General features: G+C 47.2%; 1 protein-coding gene across 1 annotated transcript in view; it reads left to right on the forward strand.

Moving 5' to 3' along the window:
* Window positions 1-2,944: 2,944 nt before the first annotated feature.
* Window positions 2,945-27,459, forward strand: part of VWA2 (von Willebrand factor A domain containing 2) — a 28,495-nt gene continuing 3,980 nt past the window's right edge. Inside the window, exons 1-12 of the mRNA XM_074591346.1 lie at window positions 2,945-3,026; window positions 10,039-10,097; window positions 10,759-10,833; window positions 12,883-13,016; window positions 15,561-15,670; window positions 20,179-20,373; window positions 20,751-20,881; window positions 21,586-21,718; window positions 23,455-23,510; window positions 24,849-24,956; window positions 25,740-26,321; window positions 26,656-27,207. Coding sequence (XP_074447447.1) covers window positions 10,049-10,097; window positions 10,759-10,833; window positions 12,883-13,016; window positions 15,561-15,670; window positions 20,179-20,373; window positions 20,751-20,881; window positions 21,586-21,718; window positions 23,455-23,510; window positions 24,849-24,956; window positions 25,740-26,321; window positions 26,656-27,207 — 2,125 coding nt within the window. The 5' untranslated portion in view covers window positions 2,945-3,026; window positions 10,039-10,048. The remainder of the gene's footprint in view (window positions 3,027-10,038; window positions 10,098-10,758; window positions 10,834-12,882; window positions 13,017-15,560; window positions 15,671-20,178; window positions 20,374-20,750; window positions 20,882-21,585; window positions 21,719-23,454; window positions 23,511-24,848; window positions 24,957-25,739; window positions 26,322-26,655; window positions 27,208-27,459) is intronic.

Consider the following 27,459-nt stretch of genomic DNA (forward strand, 5'->3'; position numbering starts at 1 on the left):
TCTGAAGTTAGACTGAAAATTGTTCTTCATAAACTTGGTTTCAGTATCATTAAAAGCTGAATCTTGTCTCGGACTGCATATAGGTAGTTCTCTCTAAAATCAGTAAACACTGAAATGTGCACAGTTCTTTATTACACAGCACAAGTGTAAATATGCATCTGTGAATAATGTTTTGAAGTAAATGGCATTAGAGCTTTTTTGTCTGTAGCTATGTTGTCAGGATTTCTGCCCCATCAGGTTTTTTCACATCACAATAGGAAATTCCCATTCTGGGATATGACAAAAATACTGAATCAAATTATTCATGGATTTTCAGTATTTCTCGAAAATGTAGCTGATACCTTGTCGTCACTTCTGACTAACCCAGTGGTGATGTTACTAAGGAATGCGAAACTACTGTTCAGAGAGTGCCGTAGACAATCGCTTATTGAAACTTCAGGGTCAGCTTTTTTTGTCCACTTGAAGTACATATTTTAAGTTTGGAAGGATCTTGAGATTTAACTTGTTGTGAAAGTAAAATATTTTTGTTTGAATTAATGTTTCATTACACTTAAGTTGCCTCATATTGTTTTCCTGCCTCTTAGTTTTTGTTGCCATGTATTCTTGCCCTATCTGATAATTAAATGAGCTCTTGCACTTGGGTCTCTAAGAGTTCTTTTTGTGCCCCTGGTTCTGAACCAAGATTGTGGCTGTCTCGAGTGTCCTTTGACTTCCTGGGACAAGTGTGACTTTCACAAGCATTTGCACGCATGCAAAGCAACTCGCTGATGCTTTAGTCCTCCCACGGCTCTTGTTCCTGTTTCCACGTACTCCTAGCAACTAGTCATTGCATTTCAGAAGGTGACTTTTGACTGCAGCGGTCAAAAGCAGTGGTCAGCTTGTTTACACAAGCAGGAGAAAGGAAAAGCGAATCTTTTCTTGTTCTACTTGGGCAAAAACCCCCGGAAAGTAGTGGTTGGTGTTTCACTTGAAGATGTGTGCATGGTGCAGCACAAAGGGATGTGGCAGTAATCCTAGGCAGCGGAAGAGAGGGAGAAGTAAGAGACTTCATGTGGTTCAGGGACTTAGTTTCACTCTTTAATTTCAGATGAAGTCTTTGGGAACATTGACACAGAGACAAATCAAGAAATGTGGAAACCTCTTAGACTTCTTGATGTAGTGTCGGGGTCATCTTGCTTTATTTTTTTTTCTCTGCTACTTTTCATCTGTAATCGAAATCTGTTCTTGAAGTGATAAATATAATCCATAGCTGACAGTTTATCTAAACACTAGTATAGAATTTAATTTTGAAGTAAATTTCCATGTGAGATTGTCTGAACAAAAATTATTATATGAAACACTGAAACTGTAACATCCAACAGGGTTTTTTAATCCTTAAAATGTCATTTTCATTTATGGATCACTTGGAGGAACTAGAGTATCCTTTGTTCACTGGGTTTGACTGAAATTTTTTATTTCTTATTTAGCACTTGGTGTTGCATTCCATTCCTTAACTCTACATACGGTGAGGCAGACGCAAGGGAGTGTTTTGTCTGTACAGATTACAAAATTACAGATCTCTATTTAGTTTTGTGTGGGAAGAAATGTGCCAGATATTCTTTGACTATAGGCTTTCAATCTTGTGCAATTACCAGTACTTGCACACGTTAGATGCTGGTTAAACCTGTCAGGTTAAGGTGGTAACAGTTCTTTTGAAAGTCGGTGCTGTCTTGAGGCTTGGGCTCTTGAGGTCTTGCTGTCTACTTTCAAACTTGATACAAGTGGGTCTGACACCTTCTCCTCTCTTAAATGCCTTTACTTTTTCTGAAGGTATTTTTTTATTTACAAGAGCATTGCTCAGTCACAGTGCGTGTGTCACGGTGCTCAGCTGCTCCTTCTGCCTGCAGTACAGCCCACCTTTGGGATGGGTCAGGGAGAACTTCCGAGTGGGATTTGGCACCCATCAGGCTGTGCCAGACCCTGCTTGGGAGCTCCAGCTGGGTTACAGTAACCTTCTGAGAACTGTGTTACCCTCTGAAGAGAAATTCAAGATAACAGCTAGGGCTTGATTTAGATTAGTTAATACCCTAGTCTCTTAAATTTACCTGGTAGGGAGGGGCTGAAAGTACAGTAACAGTGAACCTCTTCATGTTCTAGAATTACAAGTTTTTAACAGCTATGTTGTGGTAACTCGTAAGATCGTGTAAGATAGAAATGTTCTCTCCAAAGCTGGGCCATCCTGTAGTGCCACTGTATTTAAAATTAATTGCTCTGGTGCCGCTTTCTTCCTTGGCTTTTATTGTGGGAGCTGCTTTGTAGTGTCTAGCCCAATTACACATCCTTTCACCCAAGTCAGAGTGCGGCAGGACAGAGAACAGCTGAGCAAGGTCTGGGTGCTGTGCACCCAAGGCACAGCTCTTCTTGCCGTGGAGTTCTTGGCTGAAGGAGCTCAGCCTTCAAGGGTAGGGACTGTTTCCAGGGGATGGTGGGCACCGTGTGTCCTGCTGGGGGAAAGAGAAAAAGCAGAATAAGGAACGCTGATCTAGGGATGGGATCTGCTACTTTAGTCGCAATTTTCAAAATGCCACCCCCCCCACCCCACCAAATAATTCCTTTAGGTTTATTGACAGGTGGAGAATAGTTTCCTATGGAAAACAAGCATTAAGGAAAACATTCTCCAAAAAATGTTGACTCCTAAATGAAGTTACTTTCTGACTGTTGGTGCAGCATCAGCTGCAGTCAGTGGTTTTACTCCCCGTGCTGCTGCTGGGCCCAGCAGGGGTGCTCCAGGGGTGCTGGCGTTGTCAGCTGTGCTCCTGGATGAGCAGATACAACAGTGTGACTTAAACGTGACCTACAGCAGTGTGGGTGTTCTTGGGCTTGAGGGTTTGTTTTTTTTTTCCTCCCAAATCGTAATTGCAGGTGGCAGGATGGGATGGATGAGGAGAGGCCGTCGCAGCTGAACACGATATAAATCCAAGCGTGAAGGAGGCTGCTCAAAAATCCATCAGGTGCCCAAGGGCTGTGCAGAGTCTTGCTGAGAAAAGGTAAAATGCTACTTAAACTACCTTTTTTTGGCTCTTTTTTTAATGGATAACAACTTAAACCTCTGACTCGGCGGTTAGGGCCCGTGGGGGAGAGCAGAGCTGGCCGGAGCTGGGTGTGCCGGGGGGGCTGCGGGTCCGTCCCGTCCTGGCGGAGGGGCGAGGAGGGGGCGGTGGGGCGGGCGGCCCCCGCCCGGCTCCTCCTCCGCCCGCCCCGGCTCTCCCGGGCGGGGACGGGACGGGACGGCGGCCGCGGCGGGGTGCGCGGAGCCTGGGTAAGCACCACACGGGAGGGCGAGCGAGCCAGGGCCGGTGGCTGCCGAGAGGGGCGAGTGGGGGATCGCGTCTGGGCGAGCCTTCCCCGGGCGGATCGGGAGGTCTCGGCCCGGGAGGCCCTTGGGGCTAGCGCCGCGTCGGTGCCGGCGGCGGTGAAGCATTTCTGTCCCCTCCGCTTCTCCGGTGGGCATCTCCGAGCCCGAGTGCCGGTCGGGATCAAGGGAGGCGATGGCAGATGGCACCCAGAAGCCCCATTGCTCAGCCGTGGTCCTCTCCCGGGTCAGGAGAAGACCTGGCACCCGGGACAAGCCTCTGCGTGTTTTGCCGGTGCCGCGGTGCCCCAGAGCACAAGATTTGCTCCTGTACTCGGTAACGGGGTTGGGTCAGACTTGTCTTGAACAAGGGGTGGATTTATTCACTCTAATGAATAAGTAGTGCCATGTTCTGTTATTAAAATAACCAAAAAAAAATAAACCCACAAAAAAACCCATCACCCAGAAAACTAGACCTAGTCCGTGCTGTAATGCTTTAATTGTCTTGTTTCTAGCCATTTTGGGGTGCGGCCAGGGGAAAGGGCTGAACTTGCCAGGGCAGGCTTTCAGACAGGTTGTGTCTCATGTCCTTAATGAAAACCTTTCTGCAGAAGACACAAAGACGACTTGATCAAGTCTTGATCAAACAATGACTGAAGGACCTGGAATGATACCTTTAATATGCCCAGACACTTGTACTTCATTAAAGAAATTAGAGTAGCTCCTGTCTTCGAGTATATGCAACAGCAGCTTTTCCTGATGTGGTATAATGGCTAGAGGAGAACTTTCTGGCTGTTTCCCAGTTGTGCTATAAATTCAGGCACCTGTGGGAAAGTCACTTTGTCTCTCTGTATCTTGATTTTTGTGTGTGTTAAAGAGTGATGGAGATGCCTTTCCCAGTGGCCTGTCACGGAAAGGAAACGGGGAGCTTTCAAGTTATCTGGGAAAATGTGAACAGACATTAAAATGTGACCTGAAAACTGTGAAAATTGTTTTACAGGGGCTTCTGCTAAGTTGACTTCCATTTTGTTTGTTGATTTGTGTAGTGAAGATGAGGCATCACCAAGAGACAACTCGCACATACAACCACATTTTCCCACTTTCTTCAGGGGGGTGCTGTGCTGGAGGGGCTGTGTGACCCACTCCTTGTGTACTGTGTGCTGGGACAGCTGACCACATCATCTTCAGTGTGTGCTCCTGAAGATGTCTGGGTCTTTTAGAAGACTCTAAGAGGAATAAGTAAATGGAATGACTTAAAAAAAAATAAGAAAATCTCTTTTGACCTTACCCTAGAGCTGCAGAAAAAAAAAACTGGAAGATTCCCGCTTTCCAAAGCTCCCTTAGGAAGGGCCCACAGACCTCTGCCCTGAAAGTGCACGCAGGTAACAGCTTGTACGTGCTTGCAAGAGTGGTGCCATGGAGAAAATTGCCAGGCTTGGGCTTGTCCCTGGGGCTCACAGAGATGCAGCAGGAGGATAAGGTGCGAACTGCAGTTAGTTTTGTAAAAAGGGCTTGGTATGCAATGATCAGGACCATCTTGGCACCATGCATGCTGAGGTGAGGACGGACTGTCTCACATTCTGAGAGCTAAATTGAATACCAGAGATGTCAAAAAAGGGTTTCCCCTCCCTCGAGCCTCTGTTGTAGGTAATCACAGCAACTGACTGGCTTGGAAAGGTAGAATTCCTCCTCTTCTGCAGTATCGTCTGTTTGGGGAAGGACAGACCAGAATTTTGTTTTCTCCAGAGGGAGGCTTGTCATAGCACTCTTTAAATCCTTGTTCCTGTTTGTGGTACTATGAGGCTTGTCCTTCTCAGCCAGCCAGCAGGTGCCTATGGTTTGAGGCCTGGCTTCATTAGCAACCAGTGTGATGCACTTTGACCAATGGTTTGCTCCTGCCACAGGCAGGGAGCTGCCAGGAGCACCTCACCTCTGTGTTCTGCCTGCGGAGGAGGCTCTCAGGACTCGGTGATGCTGACAAGTGAAATAACAGAGGGGTTTTTTTGTCTTGTGAGACAAGGTGACAAACCTAAGGTCTTCCTGTCCTTCTGGGAAGCTCTTGGAGAAAGGTATCTGTGTGGCATGGTGGTACCTCTAAGGAGTAAAGCAGAGAGATGTCTTCCTGCTGACTTGCACTAGAAAGCTGCCTGCTGTAGGGAGTGTGATCCTCTCCTGCCTCGTTCTTTGGAACCCATTCACACCTGCACGTGGTGTAGGTAGATCATTAGTTGATCCACCTCAGGTGTGGATGTTTCTGGCTGGTGCAAGGCAGTGCAGGTCAGGCACCCAGCTGTAGCCTTCCCACGTTTCTATAGCTCGGAGCTGGGGGCGAAAGGGGACAATTACAGTAATTGCACCAGAACCCATAGCCTTGAATTAGTAGTTCTCAGCAGGGTATGCGACGAAGTCATCTGCATTCTTTCATAACCTGAATATAATGATATTGTTTGCATATTTATTTTCTTATGCTGCCATTGGTTTGCCCTAAGACACCAATTCCTACAGATGGCTGTACCCCTTTTCCCAGCCACTGCACAAGGCGTTTCTTCCCAGCATCCGCAGGGGCTGCGGTGAGCGCTTGCAATGCTGAGGCAGGCTCTGGCTCCCTTGGGTGGTCTCACATGTGGCATCTGGCAAAGGATAAAAAAGATGAGACATCCGTGGAGACAATCCTGCTGTTCTAGCCACAGGCAAAGTCAGTAGCATGAGCACTTCTGTCAGAACAAACTATGCAGTAAGTTTAGCACAAGCTCTTGGGTCAGAAAAGTGTCTTTTATTCCATAACTCGTGGGTCGTGCAGGACCTGATCTGCAGTGTGTTGATTTTGACAGTACCCCACGTGAGCGGCGCTGCAAGATCAAGGTCTCTTTATGTACAGGAGCCCTTATTGCACAGGGGAAGAGAGCCTGTCAAAACTGTTCCTTGCTGCAGAACCAGAGGGGGTTGAATAAACAAGCTGGTTTTGCAGAACATCTTATGGAAATTTAATCTCGTTTACCACTTGGAGAAAAAAAATTGTCAAAAGTTTTGGACTGAAATTTGTGATGCTTGTTTTAAGAAGTTAAACATTTCCCTGTCATCTTCCTCCTCCCCCCTTCAGTTTCGGCTCCCCCCATTAGCTGCCCCCTGTCCCAGGCAGTGCCCGCAGCCAGGCGGAGGGGACACCTGGAGTTCCCAACAGAGGTGGCCCACTGCCTCCAAACCTGGGCAAGAAGAACAAAAGTAAAATTTACTTATAGAAAACAGGCTGAGGAAGACTGAAAGAGGGGGGGCAGCAAAATTACCCTCCTCTCTTCTCTCCCTACACCTAAATGTCAGACGAGCCCCTAACAGTGGTCTCCCCTCAGCAAGCTGGTGCCACGTCCTCCCCAGCAGACAGCAGCGCCGAAGAGAAACACAGAGTGACAGCTGCAGCGACAGGGGGTTGCTTGGCTCGTTGAGAATACGCTTTAATCAATATGCAGTATAATCTTTTCTGCTTTCTCCCCTACTATTAAATAAAAGGGGGACAGTTTGAAAAATGAGCTGGAGATGCCTTTTGTTGCAAGCTAGGTCTCTGAGGTGAGGAGAGCTTGTAATTAATTAAAGGGGCTGACTGCTACTTTTTAAGTATCTTCTTCTTGTCCCAGTGCAAGAGTAACATTTGCCCCAAAGTAGTGCACATGGTACCAACCCTTCTCGTTACGGTCTGTAGAAATGGGCTGTGCCCATACGGATATACACAGGACAGCATCTCGAGGTGGTGTTTCGTGCCAGGCAAGTTTAGCAAGGTACCTGCCATCACCTGCAAGCCCGTTTCCCTTTCTTACAGAGACACCAGCCCACAGTATTTTTTGGACCCCCTCGCAGCCAGGCTCTTGGCCCATCGCAGGCACAGCTGTGCTGTCGGACCTGGTTCCACGTCCAGGTGACCACAGTGGCTGGTGGTGTTGGGTTCACTGTATTTTCAATTCACAATTTGGTACTGTCTCATGAGTAAGTCTAAGCAAGCGTAGATGTTTTGCAGATGGCGAAAGACACATTGGGAAGATGCTTGTCAAGAAGAGCTTTTCCCCCCCTCTACCTCTCCCTTTTCCTGTCTCACTCCTCCAAATAAGGCACGCATGGTTACACTCTTACTTAGCTTTACTTAAGTCGTCATTGTATTTATGTGGCCAAGTAAAAATCTGGGTACAAAAAATAGGAGTTTTGACTGAGCGTGATTTAAAAACAAAACAAAACAAAAAATTTTGACCCAGTACTAATGTAGACGTTTTTGAAATTCCCTTTCTTAATGGCCAAGAAGATAAAATGAAAAGATCCTTCACTCACCACCCCATCCCCCAGCAAAGCTGCTGTCTGAAGTTGCTCGGCTGCTGCTATTCCTGGGCTAATGCTGATGAGTAGCAGGTGATGATGAAGCTTTCTTTCAGTTCCTGCTGCTGAGAGTCTAGCTCGGCTGAAAGACAAAGAATTCATCCTGCAAATTAGTTGATTTGAGCTCAAGATAAGACCAAGTTGTAGAAACATCTCGACCTGTCAATGTTTTATATGAAAACAACCTGAAATTCCCCCCCACCTCTCACATCTGGTTACAAGCAGAGGCTTGTCCTCCTTTGGGTGTTGTGTGCTCTGGAATTAGCTCCTAGAAAGAATGTTCTTGGGGCATGGCAAAAGGATGACCTTACCTCATGGCATGTGCCAGGGCTTGAAGGTACTGAGGGACACAAGGGCTTCCTTGATGAAGTCATGTTTTGTGTTTACCTGCCTTTACCTAAACCAGCTTGGGATCTGTTAATTTGGCAGCGGTGGTCTGGTGGTGGTGTTGGGAGGATGCGCTGAAGGGTTATGCTTGTAAAGCACGTGGAACTGGGTAAAGACCCCCAAGACAGAGCGTTATTGTGTCTGTAATCCCTGATGACACTTCTTTAATCCCTTCCTCTTTCTGGACCCGTGCAGGTAACTGAGCGTGGCCTGCTACAGATATCTTGTTTTGTCTGATGTGAGGGGTGTGAGGTGCAGGTAGCTGCATGGGCTTAATGGGTCCTTGCTCTGACCGGAATGGGTGCGAGGGGTTCCCCTGTCAGAGGGAAGGGTCAGGGACTGATGATCTAGTACAAGACAGAGGGATGCACGTTGCTTCAGGTGTCTCACCCACTCTTCTGAAGAGAAAAGCCTGCCCAGAGGAGAAGTTTCTGTTGCTTAAAGCTTGGCTTGTGTCATGGGGTTTGAAGTGTTGCGTGCCCCTGGCCTGCTGGGAGTAGCCATAGGAGAATCTTCCCACCTGTGGAAACACATGGGTGCTGACATACGAGTTCAAAGATTGGGGGAACTGAGGAAGTGAGACACCACCACTGGATGTTAAGTGCCGGGTCAAACAATAAGACAGAGAGAGGAATTGCAGCTCGGCTCCTTCCTCCGACTCAGTGTGTTCCTTCCTGTAGCAGCCAATGCACAGAGATGTGTCCGAGGGCAGCGGTGGAGGGCTGGAGTGGGACAGGCAGCATGGGGGCCCCATGGGACACCCCAGGAAGATGTTTCCTGACTCCCAGTGCCCTGATGCGTGAGGTTTGCCAGATGATGCTTTCAAAAAATTGTCACCCGGAGTGATGGGAATGGGCCTATTTTGGCAATTTCACTAACAAGCATCGCGTCTTCACGTCTGTTTATTAAATATATCATTTGCTGCAGAGACAAGTCTTCCCTGAGAAAAAGCCCTCTATTGTCTTGGAAAAACAATTGGTTAATAGAGTTGGTTATCAAAAATGTGTTTGTTTGTCTTTAACTACACGAAGAAAATCTGCTTTTGCAATGAGAGGGGCAGAGGCCCAGTGTGAATCTGGTCACATTTGCTCTAGTGAGTGCACCCTGTGCTTTTAGTCTGGAGAAAAAATAAATATACATGTTTTAAATAGAAAGCCAAAGCCTCTGCCAGACATGCTTGCTCTAAATCTGGGCATGCTTGAAAGTGTCACTGAAGTCCACCTACAATGTGATGGCAGCCTTGCTGATTTCAAAGGAAAAATGAGCAGAAAATTGACTTTGCTGGACACATACATAAAAACATCTCCCCAGAAAGCCAGTCCTCACAAAACGCGAGGCATGAAGGAGCTTGTGGCTGAGTATTGTTGAAGAGCCGCGATGAGGATGGGCAGCAGCACTGGCCATGGCAGGCCCTGCGGGATGGGTCCCCTCTGCTGTGCTCCGCAGCAGGGAGGTCTCAGCTGGAGCCCCGAGCGATGGTGGGGTCGGGGGGACGTGGCTCTGCCCAGTGAACCCCTGGAGGAGCCGTGTTTGCCTCTCCATTGGCCCTGCAATGGCAGCGGGGGCCATGGTGGGACTGGGCTTTGAGAGGGAGGTGTGGTGAAGAGGAAGGAGGTGGAGGGAGGAGAGTAGCGTCTGGGTGGCCATGGAGGGGAGGCTGGCCAGTCCCTCCCTCCCCCGCGAGGCCTGCTTTCTTCAGTTTTGATGGGAAAGGAGATGAGCATGTAGGGAGACTTTCTGTTCTCATTTTCATGTTTTTTCATTTCTCATTCCCTCATTTTCATGCATTTTCCTTCTGTCTGTTTCCCAACCTTCTCCCCAGGGTAGGAGTTGCTTTTGCCCCTCAGACCGAGTGTTTCTGAACTCATCAGATGAGACAACCAGCAAGGAGATGATCAGCTGCAGGTAGAGAAACCGGCTTTAGGAATTGCATTAACATTCCTCTCATATTTTTTTTCTTTCAGGTTTGTCACCATGGCCATCTTGTCGTTTGAGTCCATCTGCGTTTTCCTGCTTCCCCAAGGTATGTTTAAAGTTGTTGTTTTGCATCAGTGGTTTCTGTCTCGGATGCTTCCCCGTCTCCGGGTGTTCTTCGTTTGCAGGAGCAAGAGTCAAATTGGTGCCTCTCCAAGAGGTTTACAGATAAACCTCTGAAACATAGTTTCACACAGAAGAGGAGAAAATAATACCTGGAGAAACAGCTTTTCTCAGAATTCAAACACATGTGACTGATTTGTATGTCGAGAGTCTCTTTGATATGGGAAAAGCTGATATTACTATTATGATATTAAAAGTTCATAGATTTCTCCAGTGCAATTATTTGGTGTATCCAGTGCTTATGACTGCAGTCTTTGGATCCTAAGCCTGGCCTAGCTCTTATTCTGCTGCTGCATCCCTGCATGTGGTGGGCAGAGGGACACCCTGTGTCCTCCTGTGTGCTGGAGTCAGGTCCTTGGCGTTTTTCGTGCTCTATGTGTCCAGGCTAGAAGGAATTTCCTCCTGTAGATACACTGCTGTGCTGTGTCACCAAATTAGTTTTTGTGAGTGTGAAATCTATACAGCAAAACAGTGGTTTTGCTGCTATAGGTTAAAGCCTGCATACCTTTATGAGTTTTTTTTCTTTTTTTTTTTTTTTTTAAGGCAGTTTCTAGTGTTGATGAGTGATTATCTGTTTGATCCCACAGTTTTGCTGGTGTTGGGTATGCAAAAAATTCATGCTGACCAGGAGATGATTGGCAAGATCTCAGCTGCTGGCCAGTGTAAGTTTGTTTTTTAAAGCAAGTAATCTACTTTCCAAATTCCTTCTTTCTTTGTTTCTCTCAGGGCTTTTTGTTGTTTTGGTTTGTTTTTTTTTTTTTTTTTTTTTAATTATTTTTAACTTATTGTACTCCATTTGGTCTGTAAAGTCCCCATCAATGCTCTGGCGAGCACAGCGTTGTGTCTCCTTCTGCCCCAGCCTGGCTTTTCCCCTTGTTGGTATCAGCTCCTCTGGGACGGCAGCCTGCTCTGTTTTGCCCAAGCTGGCGATTTGCCAGCCGGCTGGTGTTTCTGTCTGTTCCTTCAGAGCCTGTTTCAAGCACTCCTGATTTAAGGAGCCGTGTTTAATTACAGACCTGATTTGTGAAGAGCCCTCTCAGGTGGCTGATTCATTCAGGCTGTAAAGCCAGCACCAGCCACGATGCTGTGAGTAGGGATGACTGGGCTCTGGCTGGCCATCGGACCATGTTCACCTACAGCTTCCTTGATGTGCATGCAGTCGGTTACTTATAAACTGTATCGTGCTTTCTCCTGCTAGGCTTTATTTTCTATTGTCTGTCTGTCAAGTGATAAACTACATTTTTTCCTATGCCGGGTGTGCCCTGCAGCCCCATCCCATAGCAGCATGTGTTCAGCTCAGCTGTTCCATCCTGATGCGCTGTATTTGAGTGTTTCTCACCAACGCACGCCACCAGGAGCTCTTTGGTGGGCTGCTGACATCCTGCCTACAAGTCTCTGTCAGAGAGCTGCATTGCTGCAGCTGCAATATGAAGATCCCTGCTCCTCATACCGCTGAACCCCAGAGCAACCTGAGGACCATTTCTCCGTGCCAAGCCCCTACTGGGATGGGGGGCATGGAAGTTTTCTCTGTGCATGCTGGGGCAGGCAGCCAGGGTCAGTGTCTGCGGGCGAGCACCCGGGTTGTTGCATCCCCACATTCAGATCGGCTGCGAGGACAAGGCTGACGAGCCGGGACGGCGCTGGCAAGGAGGCCATGCTGCAGCTCGTCCCCAGTGCGGTGCCCCGGGGCAAGGCTGGTTGCCATATTAGAAAAACCAGTGACCCAGAAGAGAATGCTTAACAACTTTCAGTCCCTCACAACCTGGTATTAGAAAAGCCTAATTAATTATAAATTGAGGTTTTTTGCTAGCAGGAATGATTTTGAAAAAAGTAGTGATAATAAAAAGGTGATGATAATAATGGGGACAGAGAAAGGGCATGGGCCAAATGGGCTCTTAGAAGGTCGGTGTGCTTGCTCCCTATATTGAGCTTCTGGGTTCAGTTTCCCTTGAAGTTAGTTCTCATAAATGCTGCAGAGGCAACTTTAAAATTTCTGTGTAAGTGCTTTGAAAATGTCTCTTCAGAGTCTGAAGGCTGCCTTTTTATTTGTTTTACTTTTTGTCAGTGAAGTTAGGGACTTCCACTGCAGCATAAGCATGTCAAGAACTTGTACTTGGGAGCAGTTGTGTCCATGCAGGCAGGGGTGATACAAGGACATGTCTCTGAAGACAGGATAAAAGGCAGATTTTTGTGGAAAGTGTTTCTGTCAGTGCCTCGGAGCTGTTCAGAGAGTTTGTGTTTAGAAAAATAAGAGCGTGTTTTGAAAAATGTGCTGCAGATGAAACACATCTGGCTCCGTGGAGCTCTGTACACTGTGCAGATGCCTTCTGGATTCTCATCCATGCCTTGGGCTGGGAGAGCCTGCAGGTCCTGCTGGGCATGGCTGCCTCTCCTGGCTCCTCACCTCTCCCTACTCTCTCTGTGGTTAAGGATGTGGCACTGCATCTGCTCCTTGGAGTGGCTGCTCCCACGCCTTCACCGAACTGCTGAAGCCAGGCTGGGGACCTGAAACCTCAGGTGAAAGCCTTGCAGACTGCGAGGGCTGACCTGGCGCTGTAGAGTGTGTGTGGGCTTGGCGTTGTGACCACCAGGCTGCCCCACTCCATCCTCTGCAACTCCATTTGTCTGGATTTTCTGCTCTTGGCTATCTGCTTCCAGAGAGTGAGACTAATAAATAATGCAGTTTCACAGTGTGTATCTTTTTCTCCTAGCGATGCAGTGCTCTGCTTCATTAGATGTCCTTTTCCTCTTGGACGGCTCCTACAGCATTGGCAAAGGAAGCTTTGAGAGGTCTAAGCACTTTGCAGGCAAGCTCTGTGATGCCTTGGACATCCGTCCAGACAGGGTGAGTCTCAGGAATGTGTCATTTTAGTTTCAAGCAGCTTGGCAACATGTGGAAAGGCCAGTGATAACGTGCTGAGTGAAACTGCAAAATTCAACCTAGCAGCTACCATGGGGCCAGAGTATTTATTCAGAAGATGCGGTGAAGGTTTGTGAAGCGATGGAGTTGGAGGACACTTGATTCTTCACAGATTTTAAGCAGTTCCATTTGGTCTTAAGAAAAGACATAATCTTTCAAGTTAAAGATTATGATTTGGGGTTTTTTTACTCATTTTTATTTTGGTTTGGATGCTCATAGATTAAAATGGTTGGATCTTCTTGTTGTTTTTCCCTGGAAAGTTGCAGAATTAGTCTCTGGGAAGTTAATCACCTTTCTGTACAGAGGTAAATGGTACAGTCTGCTTGCTCTGCTTCTTCTAGGAGGTCTCTATTCCAAAATAAGCCAAAAGGGCAGAAGGGAAGGAGTTCATTGTGAGACACTGGCTATATACTGAGGCCATATGCTGCCATAGGTTTCCAAGATATCACTTCCCTCTCCACCTGCTAATGGTGCAGTGAGTTTAATCCTGGTGCTCACCAGAGAGAAGAGCACAGAACAGACCAGCTGGGACTGCCAGATGGAGTCCAAGCAGCTGGAGTTTACAGATACCCAGTATAAAACACGCTAAGATGAATGAACAAGTGTGGCCATGCCAAGTTCTTTCTTGTCCACTCCTATTCTGGACCTTGGCTCAAATCAAAGTCTAATTCTGGGTGCTGTGTGCCTGCCACGAGTGATGGGAGCTGTGCTGCTGTAACCACAGTCCGGGCTCCCTCAGGTCTTACCTGCTCCTGGAGGTGTCCCTGAGGCACCTCTGGGACAGAATGACACATCCCGGGGTTTGTCTGAGGGGGTTTCAAGCCAGACCCAGCTGCAGTTCCAGCTGTGCATCTAGTCCCACATCACACTATCCCTAGCCAGGGCCCTTGGAGTGGGCTGGGATGATTCCCTGCCAGAGCCTTTCCAAATAAATGTCAGGTCTTTAGGAAGGTTGTGGCAGGGATGCAAGGTCTCTCCGTAGTAGGAAGAGGAACCTGAGGCAGGACAGAGAGTGATCCTGGGCTTGCTGTGGCTTTGAGGACCCCTGCTCCGTGTCTGATTCTCCAGAGGTGTCTGGGAGCAAAGGAAGAGAGGCAGGTCTTGTGTTTGCTCCTGGTTCCCATGGCAGGGCTGCTTAGACTTCTACCCAAAATCCTCCTCCAGATCAACTACCACCACTGCTCCAGGTCCTAAAATCAAAAGTGCTGCTCTGTCCCTCTCTCAGGGTCCTTTGAAGCTGAAATCACTGTTCCTCTCCATCATTTTTTCATCTAAGAAATCTTTCATAGAATCATAGAATGGTTCAGGTTATAAGGGACCTTAAAGATCATCTAGTTCCAGCCCCCTGCCCTGGGCAGGGACACCTCCCACTAGACCAGGCTGTGCAAAGCCCCATCCAGCCTGGCCTTGAACACCTCCAGGGATGGGGCATCCACAGCTTCTCTGGGCAACCTGTGCCAGTGCCTCACCACCCTCACAGTCAAGAATTTCTTCTTAATATCTAATCCAAGTCTCCCCTCTTTCAGTTTAAAACCGCTACCCCTCATCCTATTGCTCCGCTCCCTGATAAAGAGTCCCTCCCCATCCTTCACCCTTCAGATCTCAGCTTACAGCCACACAGCACAGGAGGCTTCCGGCAGCCTGGGCGACGATGGTAAGGAGATAAAAGTGCATGTGTGAGGCTTTGAGAGATGCTGGTGAAATGGGCGTTTTCTTTTCGTGGCTCATACTAAATTGACTGAAAGTAGAGACTTGCATCTAGGAACCAACTGCAACGTAGGCCTAGGCAAAAGAATTTGAACGTTTAATATTTGCAGATTTGGTGGGTTGTTTTTCTTAAATACTACTCTTCCCCTAGTCTTTCTCTTAATCCTCACATAGTCTGGACTGAAAATCAGTAGCCTTTTCACCTTCAAAGTCGTCACGTTCCATAAAACTTCTTGTAAGGCTTCAGTGAAATATTCTGGATGTATTGCCGAATACAGACCATTTAGTCTGTTTGTATTTTCAAGTATAGAAAATGGTTTTAGGGAGGTAGTGGGAGAAAGAATTGGTTTGTGTTGCCTGCTGTGCTCGATGCCAGAGGGTGCTGCTTTTAGTAATGGAAAGATTGCTTGCACAGTGTATAAATGGCTTGGTATAAAAGGTGTTATTTATAAACTTACCGTCCTTGAGGCTACTAGTGCTCTGAATGGATAAATATAGGTGTTCAGCTGCCTGTAACTGCAGCAGAGGCTCCCATTGTTTGCAGATGAACTTTTTTTGCCTTGTTTATAGTCTGTATAGGCAAGGCTGTGGTTTATGCTCTTTTTCTCTTTTTTTAAAGTTCATTTAGGTTGCCAGTGGCTCAACACGCAAACCAGTGTTTGTCTCAATACAGTGTGGTGCTCCCAAATCTGTAAACTGATCAAAAGAGTAAAACTCTCACAGGCACCTTTCATAATCTTTATGATTAACCTTTTCTTTTAGGTCCGCGTGGGAATGATACAGTTTAGCTCAACTCCCCACCTTGAATTCCCCCTGGATTCGTATCTAACCAAACGAGAAGTGAAAGACAGAATCAAGAGGACTGTGTTCAGGTCAGCTTATTTTACAGCTCTTCTCTTTTTCTGGGCTATGAATGATCTCTGGACTGAGGGTTTTTTGATGTCTAGACACCTCCGCTTCTGCTGTGCATACACCGACGTGATGCCCCCGGGGAGGGAGGTGGATGAACACTTTCTGTGGTCCATAATCAACAGTCCCCTAAAAATGTGCAGCCTGGTCTCTCTTTGTCAGTGGAAGTTGATAGGGGAGAAAGTTTTCAGTGTCGTACTGTAACATAGTACATAGGGGAGAGTTCTCCATGACCCTCCTGGCAGGTTTTTCTGGCCGTTTGTGCCAGGTGGTGGGTTACATCCTTCCAGGGAAAAGCAAGTGTGGCATTCCCACATGGCTGAGCAAAGGCAGGAGAGCGTGCGTCTTCATTTTTTTGGTGGTTACAACTTCCTTTGTCCTACGAGGTAGTGACGAATTGCTGGCCCCTAGATACCTGCATGTGTGTCTGCTGAATTCAAGAAGATCAGGTTTCCAGATGGAAACCTTTTCTCTTCCTGAATGTTAAGATGTTAAGACTTGGATGTCTTCCCATGACCTCAGGAAATGGAGCCAGAAGCACTGTCCTTAGAGTCTCTCAAAATCCAGACTTTTAATCTCTGAGAAATACATTTGGATCTACAAAGAATCTGTCAACCACCCCAAAATAACACTTGTTTTGGTGGTAGATGAGGTACTGGTATGGCCTGCGGGTGGCTACTCTATCTTTAGCTGATTTGCATTAGGGCTAAAGTTTAGCTCAGCATTTCTCATGGATGTCTGCTGCTCTTAGCATGAGGTACATATTGCAAGCAAATGTGATCATGTTTGACTTTTTCAAGCAAGATCAATTGGCTCGGTTTTTGTTGTATTGCTTTTGATAAGTTTATCAAATCAAGAAAACCTCTCATGTAATGTTACGGGAAAAACTTGCCAGAAAACAAGATACACTCCTCCTCTTTGGCTGTTGCTTGAAAATCAGTGAGAGCAGAGAAAGTGAAGCAGTGTTTGGTGTCTGGCACTGAAATTCCTTGATGATAACACATGGATGCTGACAGATCAAACAGAAATAATGACCTTGTGCTCGGCCATTTCATCTAGTTTAATGAAAAGCTGACATTTCAAAGTAGATAAAATAGTTACGGGTGGATTCCAGTTGGCTTCCGGAAAAACGGTGTGTTTGACGTCTCGGTTGAGAGGCTGCTTGATGTGCTTCTGATGAGCCTTTGGCCAGCGAGGCATTTCCCGACTTCAGCCCTATGCTCCGGGTGCGGAGGCGCTTGAAAGGAGGCTGCACCAGACCAAAGTGAAGCTTTTGTGATTTAGTCAGAGACTGCCGGTCTCTCTCTGTGAATCTCATTCAAATAGCTTTTGAGTTTATTGGCCAATTTCAACATAATTTGGCGGTGATCTCCAATGCTAAATTTATGACCAGTTTCTTTCATACAAGGCAATGGCTGGTTACGGGAGAGAGAAACCTTCTTAGTGCTGTTCCTGAGGAAAGGCAGCAGGTAAAGTTCATATCTCCTTTGGCTTCAGAAAATCCTTGTATGAGTAATTCCTTAAACACACATCCGCTGTGTCAAAAACCAGCGAACCTCCAAATGCAAATCAATAAGAAACTGAATGTAATGAGCTTTGGTGCAGAGACTTTTATTATTAACTTTTTTCTAATCCTCGGGGCTCAAATGGGTACATCTTAGTGAGTTCATCAAGATCCAGTCATCAACCTGACTATGCACAATATATTTTCCCTCACGCACAGCACTTTTCACTGAAGCATCTGACAGCTCCTGACATCTGGTCAGGAAAACGCAGATTTGGACATATTATGGAAACACGGTCATTGAGGGTGCTTTGAAATGGTGGAGTGCAGAGGAGGAAGTACCTAAATAAAGAAGTTCAAAGCAAAAGCAGCTGGAAATGTCTCCTCTGATATAGTGGCTTGATTATCAACAGGACTGGGGTGTGTTCCCTGTGAGCTGGGCTCTCTCTGGTATCAAACGTTCAGTTGGTGATGACACATTACAGAGCTCTCGTGTCGTGGAGATGGAGAACTACCAACAAAGGAAGAGGGAGACTCATGTCCATGCAGGATTTACCCCTTTGAGATAAGCAAATGTTTAGCCCTCCAACAACAAAAAGAGATAACATGTTGTAGGCAGGGATCAAAGCTGGAGACAATAGCTGAAGAACTTGCGGCGTAGGTTGCCCTTGGTTTTTACAGGGCACAAAAAGCTTTTGCCCAGCGTGTTGTGTTGTAGCAAGGTCTTAGCCTTGTGATGACTGGGTGGGGACCGTAGGTGGTTGATGTGAAGCTTGAGTTGGTTGCGTTATGGGGCCGGCAGCAGGGGCTGGGGTTGGGGTGCCTGGGTAGCCTAAGTCTCTTGAGTGTGGGAGGTGGGTAGGGGGCTGGGGCTGATTTCACCCAGCCACCTTGGGATCCAGCTGCACAGTCCACCAAACCTCACCCCGCAAAAGAAGGAGAGACCATCTCCTACCTCCTCTCCAGAGTATCTGTTAGGTTCCATGGCTTTTACTTAAATAAAACTTCAGCGTTTGGCTCACGATGTAATCATTCCTGCCTCAGCCTGACAGAGATAATAATTTTATATATAACTTTGATGACATTTCATGGTACATAGGACATGGAGCCCAGTCTTGAGTAGACATCTCTAACAGTCATTTAAAGTTAAGTCTTGAAAGCAAAGGAGGAAAGTCTGCGCCCCACAAAGCTCACTAGCAAGAAATAACAACTAGAGTAAATGCGTAGCCCATAAAAACAACCATGCCCTCTCCTTGCCCTCCTAGACATCTGCATAAGTATAGCACTCCACCTTTTTTTTATTCCCTTCTGCTTTATTTTCGGCACTCTCAGCAATGAGGTGCTCCTTCCAAGTTCACATCCAGTATGCCATAACCAAAGAGACCCTGGGGCTGTGCAGACACTGGCCATAACCCCGTGGGCCTGCAGTGAGCAGCTCTTCTCTTGGGTGCTCTCTGCTGCCAGAGGGACCTCTTTTTTCCCCCCCAGGGCTCTGAGCTGATGTGCGGCGTACCTCTCAAGCGGGCAGCTCCAGTACCTACAGGCTCAGCAGGGCAGTCCTTGGGTTAAGGAGGCACCCAGCAGCCAGCAAATCTCATTCTTTATAATCTCACAAGATATGAGTCTTAGCGTTTCTAAAGCATCTTTGTCTGAAGCTGTTCTCTGTCAAGCTGTAGCTTATTTTCTACTAAAATTGCATTCAAGGTTGCTTTTCCTTGGGAGTTATTGCTGCAACGCTTGATGTCTGCCATTCCCTAACACTTAGCAGCAGCCCGTTTTACCTGCTGATTTACGTCGCCACTGGAATGTGCCCCCTTTGGCAACCAAGTCCGTGTGTGGCTTCAGTACTTTGCTAGTGGGAGGATTGCTGAGTATTGAACTAATCGCTTTCTACCTCAGAAATGTTTCCTTCTCCAGGGCAGAATTCAAGGGCTGCCAAAATATTGGGGTAGCTGGCTCCCATCTCCAAAACGAGAAGTGAGGGGTACAGCCTGTGTGAATGTCAGTGGCTGGTGCACCTTCTCTATCATACTAGCACTGCTGGCAAGCAACCTAGCAGATGAGGGTATTGCTTTTAATTGAGTTTAGCGTGGGTTTAGACAACTGGAGCATCAATTGGCTTTTCTTAATGTTTACTTTCCTAGTGTAAAAGGTACTGGTGAAGCCCTGAAGAAAGCATACCTTGTGTTCAGTCCTTCAGAGTTTCTAGGGGTACGCTAAGAAGCTTTCAGCATTTGTATTTTCAGGAGCTTTGCTACAGGATGGACAAATGACTTTCTGTAGAAAATCAAATTAACCTGCAGATCTGCCAGGGAGAAAAAGGCCAAGGACTCCCTGGGCACTGCTGGACTGCAGACTCTCAGTGACAAGCTGGGACGCATAGCTCCCTGCATTAGGTCTTGGTCTAAGAACGGCAGAAGGTCCCATGGAGGGAAAGGGATGATACGTGACAAGAATTCATAGCACATTTATGCGTCAAGAGAAAGGAAGGTGTTTTGAGATGCTGGTCTGTGTTCTTTTTGCCCACTTGTGTGTTTCTGACTTGAATACAAGAGGTTATTGAAAAACAGCTTTTCCACACAACTCTTGAAGAACTGACTGTGATTTTCAGATGGAATAACAGAAGCAGTTGAGACATTTGTCGAAGCTGGAAATAAAACTCTAATATCTGAGAGCTCTGGTTCCTGCTCCAATTGCAGAAACGCTCTGCTGTGTGTTAAAAGTCTTCTGGAGGCTGCTCTGGTTGGAGAGGAGGGAGGTAAGGGTGAGTAGATGGGACCTATGGGTAGAAAGATGACAAGAATGACAGGATTAGACATCTATGTGGATGTGTTCTGTGGCAACAGGCAGAAATATGCCAAGTTCCTCATTAACAGAGGGTGGAAATTTGAAAATCAAATGGTAAATTCATTAGCAGGAGAAGAACTTTGATTTCTGCTATCCTGATTTTATCCTCTTTCTTTCTAGAGGAGGGAGCACAGAGACAGGTCGGGCTCTGAAGTACATTCTCCGCAAGGGATTCCCTGGTGGCAGAAACTCAAGTGTCCCTGAGGTCCTGATCATCATTTCGGATGGGAAGTCCCAGGGCAGCACCACAGTGCCTGCAATGCAGGTGAAGGAGAGACACATCACAGTTTTTGCAGTGGGAATCAAGTTTCCAAGGTAGGAAGCTTTCCACAGAGTTGGAAGGGGGAGGCCCGGCTAGCCAAATGGCAAGTCTTAGTGAGTGAGGGGTGCTCTTGTGCTAGATATGAGTTTTGGAAAGAGAAAAGGGGAATTTGTGGGGTAACACAGGCATGGAGGAGACACTAATTTGGTGGCTGGTGTGGAAGGAGGACCAAAGTTGGTGAAGGAAGCTCTTCCACTCAGTAGAGCTACACTACTGCATGAGACTAAACACACCAGGATCTTGAAAACTGAAGGGTGTCATGGTTCTGCATCAGCTATTTGCTGCACAGGGCTTGTTTTTGATACTCAATTCTTTGGGGATGACTAAGGGTCTTCTTACACAAATGGTTGAAGCCCACCTTGCTCGGCAGGTGGGAGGAGCTGCAGGTGCTGGCTAGTGAGCCCACCGACCAGCACGTGTTCTTTGCTGGAGATGCCGACGATGCTGCCAACGGCCTGTACAGCACCCTCACCGGCTCTGTCTGCAGTGCCACCGCTCCAGGTAACCCCTGTCCTGGCTTCTCCTTCACCCCCAAGCTTTGAGCTTGGACCATGTCACTGAGCAAGAAAGATGAGGCAGTGTCAGAAAATGTACAGGGGAATTGGCAGGTGTTGTGCTTTGACGTAACCAGCTTCTGGTGCCCAAACTGGATGGCATGCTTGCCAGCTGCCTCTCCAAATACCTGTGAGCTGCAGGATCCTCAGTCTTTCTGTGTCCTGGTTCACTTTTGAAAATGGGAATATTGGTCCTTGCTCGTGTCATGGGGGATGGAGGGATAAACACATCTACGTTAAATCTCCTAATGGACTTGGCTGTGTGTTAAGGAGAGGCCCCCAGGGGCTCCCAAGAGATAGAAAAGATAGAACTAGAGTGGTCCAGGGGTAGAAGAAAATCAAGTGCGTGAATGATGAAAGCACCAGAGGGGCTGAAAAGTTGTCATTGAACCCTGAACTCAGCACTGTGAGTTTTATAGCAAAGCAAAGGAGGATGAATAGTGAGCACCCCAGAAAGTGGGGTAGGCTGGTGAGCTTGTCAACAAAAAATTTCTCTTCTGGGGTCTCATGGAAGCTGTTTAAAGCACTGCTTGGTATGCTGCTGGCAGGTAGATGAGGAAAACTAACCCATTTCAAAGTGGTGCTCCACTGCCACCCAGACTTTGTATTTTGAGGCAATTGACCCTAACGTGGATTTGTTCTTTGCTACAGGCTGCAAAGTTGAATCCCACCCTTGTGAACGCAGGACCCTAGAGACTGTGAAAGAGCTGGCTGGAAACTACGTGTGTTGGAAAGGCTCAAAGCAGCCAAATGCCGTGCGGGCTTCGCTGTGCCCTTTCTACAGGTGAGTTGGACACCCACATCTCTAAAAGGGAATGGGGCTGAGAGAAGATGAGAGATACAGTAATAAGGCTTTTATCTGACCATGACTCTTTACTGGCATGAAGATACCTCAGGAGAATGATGCAAACCTGGTCTGTAGACCGAGGAAGAGGCTGTCCCTGCTCTCACCCTTGTCTGGTCTGGGAAGCAAAGGGTAAGAGGTGGAACTGAGACAAAGAGGCAGAGGATGATTAGCGCAGGAGTGCCATAAATACTATAAATAGAATTGGGATTAGTTTCCTGCCTGTTGAACCGAGATGCTTTGCAGTTCACACCTCTGTACTGACTGTGTGCTGCAGAGGGTTTCTAGGTCTGGCTCCCTGTGTTGGTGCTAGTCATGTGTTCATCCACACAGGCTTTCTTCCATTCAGGGAAGCCCCTTTTCCTTCGCTTGGCTGCCCTGGGAGGCTTGGGAGGGCCTGTCATATGGAGAGGCTCCAGTCACTGGCAAAAAATACCCCCCCAGTCATAGTGTGGCTGTGCCAAAACCGGGATGCACACAAAGAGCTGCATTGTCAGGTCGATGGCAGTGAGCTGCATGAGGGAAATGTCCTCTTGCTCGAGGACAGGAGGCTGGAGCTGAAAAGCCATAAAGCATGTCAGATCCTTCAAATAGTATTGTCACTGCAGTTGGTACAGTGGGAGAAATGCTGTAAAAATGAGCTGTGAAGGGAAAGGCAGCTTCATGCTCTGCTGATAAAAATAGCTGAGTGAAAGTGGTGTTGCACAGAAATTGGTAGGGGGAATTGTTTTTCCTTTGAAGAGATGCTTCATGTGTTTGTTTTAATAGCAGATGGTCAGACTGATGTTTGAAAATCACCCCGGATCTGGGCTGTGCGTTGATAGCCTGCTGCAGAGATATGCTGGGGGATGATTGTGTGGATAATTTCAGACATATCCTAATGTCCGTGAGCGTTTCCAGATACTTGTACCTCGGAGCCAATGTGGGAGAGCAGAGCAGAGCAGCTCGTGGCTCGCTTACAGCATCCCAAAAGTGATGGTTTTGGCCACAGTTGCTGCCGTTTTGAGCAGCCGTAATGCAGAGCACTGGAAAATCAGTGGTATGCTGAAGCTGCAGGTATTGGAGAAATAGAGGGATGAAAAAAAGCAGAAATCATCTCACTGTCAGGAACCAACATTACCTGCCTTCTTACCTGTGACAAATATACGCTTCTGCTCTAGGGTCTGGGTTTTTTTCATGTCACCTTAGTGCAGGGGAATGATGGAAGAAGTTGAAAAATCCCACTGGGAGGCACAGCTGAGGACTGAGGATTTCTTCCCAGTCTAAACCTTGCATGTACACCGGTTACAGCTGGATAAGTTAGATGGCAGAATTAATATTGAATAAGAAATTCTCACTGCTGTAAGTTTTTCTTTTCATTCCCATTCAGAGCAAAAAGTTTAACATATCTTCAGTAGCAACTGAAAAAATAATCATTTGGAGCCTTAAAAATACATTCATAATCTTTAAACGTAAAAAGTTAAAGTAGAACTCAAACCCAAAAGAGTAGATTTGATGACATGATGTTTTTAATTTTGCCACTCTACTCAGAATGGCTATTTTCTTTTGAAATACTTGTTTTGAAAAATTACGTTTTCAAAGGAAGATTTGTTCCATTGAAAACACAGTAAGGTCAGCCTTGAAGATACCGTGTTAATCTTTAAATTCATGATTGGTTTTTATTCTTCCTGTTTCAGATGGAAGAGAGTCTTGATAAAACACCCATCCAGATGCTTCCGAACTGTATGTCCAGGTAAGACTTAGCGTTTTTTAAAATTTTACTTAAAAGGAGGAAAGAATAAAAAGATGGGGTTTTATTCTCACTTGTAAAAATTTTATTCTGAGTGAGAGAGTGCAATCCTTAGGAAGAAGTTGATATTATGTCCTGGTATTTTGTCTTATGGGTATCTATGACCAGAGTTCTTTTGGGTTAAAATATCTCCCCATCATTTCTCCTGCAGCTTGAGGAGCCAGTTAATCCTTGTCTGCTTGTGGTCCTGGGGCAGAGGCTTGCCCTGGTTCCCAATGCCTGCAGGGACCCACGGCTCTCCAGCTAGGGGAGTATGCAGTGAGATGCCTCCATTCATTTACTTGGTACCATGAGCATCATCAGTTTAGCAGGGAAGTTGACACTTGCTGATTGCCAGACTGTTTTTGTGACACTGGAAATAGCTATGGTCCTTGAGTTCTGCCCTTAACCCTATCCTTTTGCTGCTTCAGATGACAGTAGCTTTATTTTCTTTGTCAGTACATTGTCCAAGCAGCAGGCCAGACTCTGATCCCTTCATTGCCGGTGTAAATCTGGAAGGGCTGTGTGACCTTTAGCAATTCTTTATTTACACGAATGTGACTTCATTGGTGTTATTCCAAAGGACATGAAGTGAGGTCACAGTCTGGTTTGCTCTCTTCACCACTGCCTGTTGGAGAGCCATCCCCAAATGAAATTGCCATGGAGGTGAGTGAGGTTGCACGTGTCCTCTTTCTTAAGAAAAAGAGCGGTATCAGTCCTGTGAGATACATTGCATGGTTGTACAAGCACTTTGGGCTGCCAGAAAGACTAAATACAGGGAAGGTGAGACATCTAATTAGGGAAAAACCTAGGTTGTAAAGGTCCTCTGGAAGTTACTGACTGCCACCTCCAGCTCAAAGCAGTTCTAGCTTCGTAGTTAGGTCAGATGCTCAGGGATTTATTTCGGTAAGAAATGGCCTCAAGTTGCTCCAGGGGAGGTTTAGGATGGATATTAGGAAAAATTTCTTCACAGAAAGGGTTATCAAACATTGGAACAGGCTGCTTAGGGAAGTGGTGGAATTGCCATCCCTGGAGGTACTTAAAAGACAGGTAGACGTGGTGCTGAGGGACATGGTTTAGTGGTGGTTTTGGCAGTGTTAGGTTGATGGTTGGACTCAATGATCTTAAAGGTCTCTTCAAACCTAGACGATTCTGTCATTCTATGATTAGTTCAAACTCTGCAGCAAGATGGGCAGAGCTTTGACCCCTTTTCCAGTAATGGCGATGCTTGCCCTGGCACAGGACGGGAAGGGGCAGGCTCCCTGCTGACTCCCTGTCTTTCCCTTCCCTGGTCCCCTTTAGAACCTTGTGACTCCCAGCCATGCCAGAACGGGGGCACGTGTGTCCCAGAGGGACTGGACAAATACCGCTGCCTCTGCCCGGTGGGGTATGGAGGAGACATCCACTGCGGTAGGTGTGAACCTGCACTCTCCCTCCTTCCTTCTTGGCTGTGTCCTGCCCAGGGACAACTGGGATTGGGCTGCAGCCTTTGGGCTTTTCTCCAGGAGACAGGCTGGGTTTTCTCTCCTGCGGTTATGACTGTCGGGTCCAGTGACTGGGTCTCGCTGCTCAGAAACCTTGTGCATATGGATAGCACCAACACTGAAAGCCTCACCCAGCCATGGCTGCCTTAGTTTCTAAATGCAGGTGCCATGTGAACAGGAGAGCAGAGAAAACTGGGAGAGACGTACATATATCTTTTGGTCCCCTCCCTGCACACATGGGCCCAGGAGGCTCTCCTGATTTGGAGGCTTCAATGTAAGAAACCCAGAAAGTTCCTGAAAGTGCTTTGTACTGACTTCCCTCAGAATCCGGACTCCCCCTGTAAAGTATCTTAGGGTGTTAAAGATGAGGGTCTGGTGCTTGTACTCTCTCTTTTCTCCACGTTATACTGAAATTTGGAGTGTTTTCTCCAGAGTACTAAGAGTGGAGTTGTCATTTCTAATTTGAATTTTGCCTTCCAAAACTTCAGGAATCCCCCCAGACTCCCACAGATATTTCCTGTCTCTAAAGGCTAATGTGGCATCCAAACAAAATAAAGCACGCTCCTGGCACAGTTGTCCTCCAACTCATGACATGTCTGGCAAACCGTTTAGGTTACTGGATGCAGGGTCCCTTCTCCACACCACAGGGATTCCAGCAGGCCCCAGCTGAGGTGCCTGGCACGTGACAAATTGCTGTTTCCCTTTTCAGCACCAAAGCTGAGTCTCGAGTGCGGCGTGGATCTCCTTTTCCTGATGGACAGCTCGGCGGGGGTCACGCTGGAAGGGTTCCTGCGCTACAAAGCGTTCCTCAAGAGGTTCCTTCAAGCAGTGATGGGCCGGGACTCGCCAATGAACGTAGGGGTGGCCCAGTACGATAACAATGTCAGGATACCCATTGAAGTGGGGCAACATACGGATGCACTCAGTTTCATGAAGAGCATTGATGCTTTGAATTTCAGTGGTGGAGGAACCCTGACAGGCAGAGCCCTGCGGTATGTCGCACAGCACGGTTTTAGGAGCACCCCAGTCTTTGCAGACGTGCAGGATGATCTCCCACGCGTGGTGGTCTTGCTCACTGACTCCAGGTCCCAGGATCCAGTGGCAGAAGCCGCTAAGTATGCGAGGGACCGAGGTCTCTTCTTGATCAGCGTAGGAAGCAGCTTTGTGAGAGCAGAACTGGCCGAGGTAACTGGCAATCCAAAGCAGACGATTGTCTACTCAGACCCCCAGGACCTGTTCAACAGGATCCCAGAGCTGCAGAGAAGAATCTGCGGTGTGGACAGTCCTGAAGGTAAGACTGTGGTATGGGCATTGCAGGATGAGTTTGTCAAACCGTGAGGAGGTCTTCTGAACTCCACTGAGGAGGAGGGAAGGACAGAATGATGAATGTCCTTGTTTCACTTGTGCCAGTCACAGATCCAGGGAATAAACTTCCATCACTGCTTTTTATGGTGGATGTCTATCTATTGGTGTAAAAGGGTCACAGATCACCCCTCACAGTTAGTGACCAGCAGTGATTAATTTTGCCCACCATTTCCACCCTGCTTTTTTAAAAAAAACAGGAGTACTCGGAAAGGAGTACGTATATATTCTGAAAAACACCATGTTTACACTCTTTTATCCAGGCTGCCAGGCACAGTCTCTGGATTTGGCATTTGCAGTGGATGCCTCAGCTGGAGTTGGCCTGGAGAATTTTCTATGGCTGAGGGACTTTGTCAGGAACAGCCGTTTACACTTCGGCATCAACCGGGACGTCACCCAAATTGCTCTTGTGGTCTATGGCAGCCAACCTCACACTGTGTTCGCTTTGGACACCCACACGAGCAATTCAGCTCTCCTCCAAGCCATCGACCAGGCGCCTTTCCTCGGGGACTCGGCCTCTGCTGGCAGCGCCTTGCTGCATATTTATGGTGATGTGATGACAGTGCAGAAAGGAGCAAGACCTGGTGTCAACAAGGTGGTGGTGGTGCTCACAGATGGAGGCGGCATGGAGGATGCAGCCACCCCAGCTCAGCAGCTGAGGGACAACGGCATCTTGGTGTTTGTGGTTGTCATTGGGGATGCACAGAGGGATACGCTGCTGAGGGTTGCTGGGTCTCCCAACTACCTGGTCCACATCTCCTCCTATGAAGACCTGCAGTATTACCAAGACCTTATCATTGAAAGAATATGTGAAGGTGAGAGAATGTTCCATCCCCACTCTTTATGCTACCAGCCATTGCTATTGTAGGTTTTCTGATGCTTTACCGAGTGAGCTTGATGTTATCTTTTGCATTTTACAGATGGGTAAACTATGGCATAGAGATACGATGACTGTCCAAAGCAATCCTATAGGGATAGGAACCAACTTTCCTAAGATTCAGTCCAGTGGGTGAGACAGGGCTTAATGTCACTGGCTCTTTCCAGCACTGCCAGGTCTAGGTTCTACC

Source organism: Larus michahellis, chromosome 6 (genome assembly GCF_964199755.1).
Source record: "Larus michahellis chromosome 6, bLarMic1.1, whole genome shotgun sequence".
NCBI classification, from domain to species: Eukaryota; Metazoa; Chordata; class Aves; order Charadriiformes; family Laridae; genus Larus; species Larus michahellis.